The sequence below is a fragment of the Mugil cephalus genome, chromosome 16, assembly GCF_022458985.1.
Source record: "Mugil cephalus isolate CIBA_MC_2020 chromosome 16, CIBA_Mcephalus_1.1, whole genome shotgun sequence".
Classification (NCBI taxonomy): Eukaryota; Metazoa; Chordata; class Actinopteri; order Mugiliformes; family Mugilidae; genus Mugil; species Mugil cephalus.
In genome coordinates, this window is record NC_061785.1 from 17,473,035 (window position 1) to 17,479,846 (window position 6,812).

The 6,812-nt window shown below is 40.2% G+C and overlaps 1 protein-coding gene across 1 annotated transcript; it reads left to right on the forward strand.

Moving 5' to 3' along the window:
• The first annotated feature begins 3,677 nt into the window (after nucleotides 1-3,677).
• LOC125022858 lies at nucleotides 3,678-5,130 on the forward strand. The gene is made up of 2 exons (XM_047609805.1): nucleotides 3,678-3,876; nucleotides 3,973-5,130. Exons 1-2 carry the CDS (start codon nucleotides 3,813-3,815, stop codon nucleotides 4,956-4,958), a joined length of 1,050 nt encoding a protein of 349 aa, XP_047465761.1. The 5' UTR covers nucleotides 3,678-3,812; the 3' UTR covers nucleotides 4,959-5,130.
• Nucleotides 5,131-6,812: the final 1,682 nt, after the last annotated feature.

The window sequence follows — 6,812 nt, forward strand, 5'->3', positions numbered from 1 at the left end:
TGCAAGTAACCCACTGTGGCAGTGGAGCATCATCGCCGATTTATGATCCAAAGAAACAATTATCATCATACTTACTGTTTTTTTTTTCTTGTCTTGCCAAAAACTCTCTCTCATCGCTCATCATGAGTAAGTGCGAATTTCATTATGGAGCATGTTTCAAGTGGTACTGAGGACAAAAAAAAAACTCTGTATGCAGTTAGTCTTACAAACAATCAGAGCCATGTTATTGTGAACAATCCCAAGCACAATTTGATTGGCCAGGAGCATCTTTACTGGGGCACACTCCCTACGATTAGGAAAATGCTCATTGAGGTAACAAATCAAGCAAGAAGCAGGGTCATTTTCTCACAGACTTATTTTTGCTACCTCTTGGTTGTCCTTACCAAGCCTGAATGTCAACATTTTCTCCGAACTGTTTTCAAGATCATGAAAAAATGTCTCCACTGAAACTATGTGGTAAGTAATACTTCCCATTGCAGAGTTGTAGTAAATGTATCAGCATTTGACTCATCTAGCAAAGACCTGGCCCTATTTCTGTAAAAGGCTCATTTAAATATATTGCACATTTTAAAGGCAGAGTTGTGGATTCAAAAGAACTGTTAGTCCAAACTACACGTTCCAACACTAATAAAAGCCAAAGAATTCTTTCATGTATTCATTTAAGTGAGGAAAAAGCCTAGAGTTAAAGTGGTTTTGAGTCAAAGCTCAGCCACAGAGATAGACAAACATTTACTGTAAGCAGCATGCGGCTAAACCTTGCAGAAATGCTGTGTCACAATTTACCATGGATTTTAATCAACCTCTCAACCCTTGTGTGACACTATGTCAAACAACACCGAGAAGTGTGAGCGCCACAAAGCTGGTATTCAGCGCTGCCATTCACAAATCGACTACTACCAAGGCCAAAGCACAAAGATACAGTTGGTGCAAGAACCACAAACCCAGAGCCCTGAGCAATGGGCAGGAGCAATGTGATCTAATGAGTTATCTTGATGTTTCTTTTATAGGTGTCCTCAGAGTCCACTGTGTTTAATGCTTCCTTTATATGACTTTATAACTCTTAAGAACAGGAAGCAATATTTGTGCATGATTTCCCTGACATTGAATGATGATGTTGTCTTCATAGACGCTGTTACAGAAAATGAAGAGGGGTTTCGTGAGTTTCAGAACGAATTCAGACATTTCCCATCCCTTCCAAATGACACTGACCCTATGTGGGAAGCAGTGTAGAATCAGCTCTAAAGACTGTGTGCTTTTCTGTCTACAAAAGCATCCACAGACAAGCAGGGCTCAAAATTGTTGTGAGGGAAAATGATATGAATTCTAGTAGGCAGAGGCCTCTTACCTTTAGCTGTCATGTCTAAACATCATTTTCTTAGATTTTGAACCAAAAACTATTCTGAGCACTTAAAAGTAACATTGGCGCATATGTGAATACATCTCTCAAATGTAGTCAATTCTACTCTGGTATAAAAATGTATTTATTTCATTGCAATCTCCAGATAACTCAATGCATGTTGATATAAGATACTTTTCTATTAAAACAGGCTGTCTTGGTATATTTTGGTATATTTCTTGTTAAAGGTCTATGAGTTTCTTGCTATGTGGCAAGATATGTATGCTCTGGCTCGTGATAGATATTTTGCCTTGGCTAGGGGCCATATTAGCACCATGAGTGCTAATACTAATGAAATAATTTCCACAGTTAAGTAAATGAGCAGTTGCATATTTTGCTGAAGCGATGTCCACCAGTAGCTCTGCAAAGCAATTTAACAGGAACAGAACACAAGCCAGTAACCGGACACTTCTGTTTTCCATTTATGCACAAAATCTGCTAATGATTTTCACACTGACCACTGACTGAGACACTCTTTCTGTAGGCTCATTAAGAGCACATGTTGACATTTACCAACACTGTCAACCCACGCTTTTAGCTATTCTGGATTTTCCTGTAATAATGAATGAAACTAGTTAGCTAGCTAGGTAGCTATGTAGGAAGATAACGTTCGTGTTACGAAATCGGCCCTAAGCTGTAGCCAACACTCAGCACCATACGTCTTACTATTGCTAAACAGATCTGACTTGGTGGTAAGCTCTGGAGGTTGAAAATCCTGATAGTTGCCATGACTCAAAGCTGACGTGACGACTACATGAAGTAATGTGAAAACATACTGATGAGAACATCTGAACTATTTCTGTTTCTTGGTTTAACAAGTTTTTGCTTGTGGTAAGTAACAACCAACTTTTTTTTCAAAAGTATATTTTCACTACATGAGTCCTTCTAAAAATGCATGACCATGCCTCTTTTTTTTTCATTCAGATTGACGGTTTCAGGTCAGCTGTTTACATCTGAGGTGATCTGTTCCGATCTGATGTTTACATGTACCTCTACTTTTAATCGGAGTAGCCATTTTACAGGCGTATGACATGTGTAGATCGACGAAGACATCATGTGACTAATTAAAGATGGAGGTCTCTCGTCTAATTAGCAGTAGTTGCTAGTGTTTTTATTATTAGTTTTATTATTAAAGCAACAGCTTGATTCGGAAAGTTTGTGAGCTCATATCTACTTTTGCAATTGTGTTAGCCTTATAGTAGCCGGTCTTCTAGGTTTTCCAGCGGTTCTGAATTTGTTCCACACTTCACTTTATCTTGGCTCCAGTGAAATTTTGATGGACCTTTTTAAACAGTTCAATATTTCTATTTTTTTTTTCCATCTAAGCGTGTGAAAATGCCTTGTTCTTTCAGAGTTTTTACTAAAAACAAGCTCGCTGCGGCGCTGCAGACCATGCGCAGACAGAACTGAGCCTGACTTCAGTCCGATTCACCGATTACATGACTTTCAATCGGTTTGGGAAAAGAAATATTCTGCCCCTGTGAAACTGAACGAAATTTCATTTGGTTTGGGCCTGTTTATTCCAACTGAAGTGTTTATATGACACATTTTCGTTCGGTTTGGGCTTCTAAACCGTTTTTTATCAGAATATTTGGCTCCATGTAAACCCAGCTACTGTGACTTTTTTGTCCTTCCCTCAGCATAGTCAGCCTGTCACCATGTTGGCAATTATTTTATAATTTCTTTCCTGGGATTTAATCGTTCAGTGTTTTACAAACATTTTGAGATGTATGTTTTATAAGACAGTAGATATTTTAATTTCCTATACGGGCTAGATGAACTGAGGGCTTGAAATAAGGCTTCCTTGATACCCCGTCTGGGGGCTTTGTTTTCAGACCTGTCCACTGCCACCTAAGTATGTGTTTATTGTCACTTTTTTCAACCTGTCTGTACATTTGGGTTTTGCTAAAACAAAAACTGTTGCAATTGGAAGGGCGTGACGGTTGGTTTCCACATATGACTCACGAGGGACTCATCGTTTTATGACCATTCAAATATTCACAGCAACACTTGATTTGCTCTCATACTCCCTAACCAGACTGCACTGCTGTCTAATCTGTAAGTGCGACCTTTTATCTGTTTCATCATTTATTTTCAGCGTTTGTAGCATAGTATCAGAAAAACTTTGTATACCAAATTAGAAAAGTAAAACATTTTGAATCAGAATAACCTCATGTTTAAAATTAGTTAGTACTTAGTAGGAGTAGGAGTAGTTAGTTAGTAACTAACTAAATGTTATTTACAGAATAAGTGCCAACATTTTTATGTTAACAGTATTTGTGGGCTTTTGCAATACTTAATGTCTGGATTTCAAATGTTTTTCATTTTTTTTTTTTAATGCATTTTTCATCCAGCATATCATTTCCTTTATGCTCGTTTTCTTTGTTAATTTTGGTGCAGTTCGTGTGAATTACAAATGGGGCCGAAGGTTGAAGGAAGTGTATTTTGGTCGTTGTTCCTGGTACTGTTTCCTGTGGCAGGTACTCTCAGCATCACATCATTGCTGTCATTTGGTACTATAATAATATTAATCATACAACAGTTAAGGCATGTACCATTTTTTTTTCTTATTTCAGTTGGACTGCCATCACCCAACTGCGTGAACTACAAACACAGAACAATATGTGCCCTGAAGGGTTCATCAGTGGTGATATCCTGCTCCTATCCCGATGATGTTACAGTCCTTTCAGTACCGCAATGGTCCAAAGGTTTTAACCACAAATTAGAGTCTATACCCTTGGACATAACAGCTTATGAAATTATCTCAAATGGTCTCAACAGTAGAACCAAAGACTGCTCAATAAAATTTACAAACACAACAAAAAACCATGATTCCATTTATTACATTACATACAAATTTAGCCGTAAAACAGATGAGCACATGACAAAAACATGCCATGGTTCTCCTGGTGTGAGAATCCATATTTTCTTGTCTCCTGTGCTCATCATGGGGAAGGATGTTGTTAAGGAAAAAGACTTCATATTGAGAGACTGGTCAGTAATGGAGGGTCAGAGAATAACACTGACTTGTGTCCACAACTGTGCTGCAGATCTGACCTCCAACATAGGTTACATCTGGTACAAGAACAGACTGCAATTAAATGACAGCAAAAGAAGCTTGCTGCCGTTGCACCCAGTCAATAAAGGGGATACAGGGAGCTATGCCTGTGCCATGATTGGCTATGAAGACTTCCCCTCCCCTGTTGTCAACCTGAGAGTCCAGAACGGACCCATAGGTAAAGTCTCAGACAACGGAATAGGAAACGACACTGTACCCAAGGACACACGCTTTACTCCATTGTTTATAGTGGTTGTAGCCAGTGTTCCCTTTGGATGGTTCATTACAATAACTATCACAATAGTACTAATCTGCAAGAGGAAGAAGAGGAGAGGATGTGCTGGGTCAACCTCTGGGGCTCCCAACCCCGGCAACGACCCCTACACAGCTTTAGATGTCACCTCAATGTCTCGTGATTATGCCAAACTGGACCCAGAAGGACGCTCCTCGGCGGCTGACACTGTATATGAGAACTTACACCAGCCTCAAAGCCACATGAGATGAGAAACCGGTGTTAAAACAGCCCTCTACTTTTTGTTTTTAGTTTAATTTCAGTCTGTCGTTTTTATTTTACATATTGAAGTGGCATTTTGGCAAATATTATTTATTTTCAAACGCTATAAAGTTGTAGCATGACTTCCACATGCCTATTCTTGTAAGTTTAAGTGTCTAATACGCTGCCAATATTGACACGTATTGCACCTGTTTAATAAAGAGACTGTGTTGCACAAATCTACAGTGTATATGTACATATTATTTGTCATTTATCATTATATATCACTTGTATCATTTATGAGAGTAGAGGTCTGTTGATTAGGTAGGGAAACATGCGCACACTCATTTGTGTGGATCATCTTATTTTAAAGAATTATCTTTTCTTATCGTATCTTTCTGACATGATATATAGTATTATAGGTCTTGGCTGTGAGCACCTCAACTAAGTGCCTAAACCTTAAGCCTAACTCTAACCTTAACACTTTGTCTTAACTCTCGCACAGTCGTGTGAGAAAGTGAAGATCCGTCTAATTTTCCTAATATGTCCTCACTTCTGAGGCTCTGAACCTGGTCCTCAGAAAGATAGCTGTACAAGTACGCACACACATAGACAGCTTTAAACGGGATGACGATCTGCCAAGTTATCAAATCGGTTAAAACCTGTACTTTTGTGTTAATAACATGTCATAACGCCATGTCTTCCCAGTGTGTGTGTGTGTTTGCATGTGTGCATCTTTGTACCTGCATGAGCTGTCATCTGCATCAACTAATGACTTAAGCTAGCAGACGTGTTCAACAACATGGTGCATGTAAATACTGTACACTGTAGTGCCCCCGCCCCCACCACGCGTCATTCATGCTTTTATCTTTCCTCTTAGCTCCTGCCCTCTAAATCTGCTCATCCATCGCTCCCTCCATGCCTCTTCTGTTTCTCCTCGCCTCCGTCTGAATGAAAATCTGTCTCACTTCCCCAGGCGCTCAAGTCCCTTTCTTTCCTCTTCTGTTTCTTTATTATAATTTTTCCCTCTCTTTTCCCTCCCCTCCCCTCAAACACCTCTGCTGACATTATTTATTTCTCCCTGCAACTCCATCTGTTTGACGATCTGCCTGCCTTTCCAGTCATTCATCCACCATCACTCTATTGCTGATGTGGTGTGATGGAAGAAGTAAATAAACAGAGCCAAAGCCAGGAATCCTAAAAGATCTGGACTTTGCATGAATGACCGTAATTCATCATTTCCCTGTCTCTCTCCTCCTGCTTCTTCTACGTATGAGAGGAGATTTATCTTTAATAGTAATAGTAAGTCAGGTGATTGAGGAGGGAGGCAGTGGGGGTTAGCGGGATAGAGGGAATTATTAAATGTCACCAGTAGTTTGATGCCACCTGGGGCCAAGGTGCCATCTTTGTTTTGGGTTTACTGCTTGCTGCTGGTCAGATGGATGCATTTGCTTTATTGGCAGGTATTCTCATTTATACTTTACCCCATGGCAAGAAGGAACGTGCAAAAAGAAGACAAGGACCGGACGGAGGAGGGAAGGTGAGTTTCATCTTGCGCTCTAAAAAAAGGACTTGCTCAGCTTTTAGGTGTGAAGTGAGAGTGGGAGAGATAGACATGATGAATAATTGCAAACAATGGGAGGTGAAAAATAGATGAAATATTCTCCGGAGGTGCACCTTACTGTAGAAATCCCCCACCAAACCCAGTCTTCCTCCAGCTTCCTTTACCCTCCCTCCTCCCTCCTCCCTTTCGCCCCCCCCCCCCCCTCACCCCCCACCCCCACCCCTCCCCTCCACATAACCAATTAGCTCTGAGGCCATAATGGATGTTGTTTGCCGTGTTTCCCTGTCAGCGGATTGAATTA

What these genes read in the sequence shown, in the direction of transcription:
- LOC125022858 (XM_047609805.1), top strand. Translation starts at nt 3,813, where the DNA reads ATGGGGCCGAAGGTTGAAGGAAGTGTATTTTGGTCGTTGTTCCTGGTA. An exon ending in GGTACTGTTTCCTGTGGCAG is followed by an intron (nt 3,877 to 3,972) that starts GTACTCTCAGCA and finishes TTCTTATTTCAG; the next exon opens with TTGGACTGCCATCACCCAAC.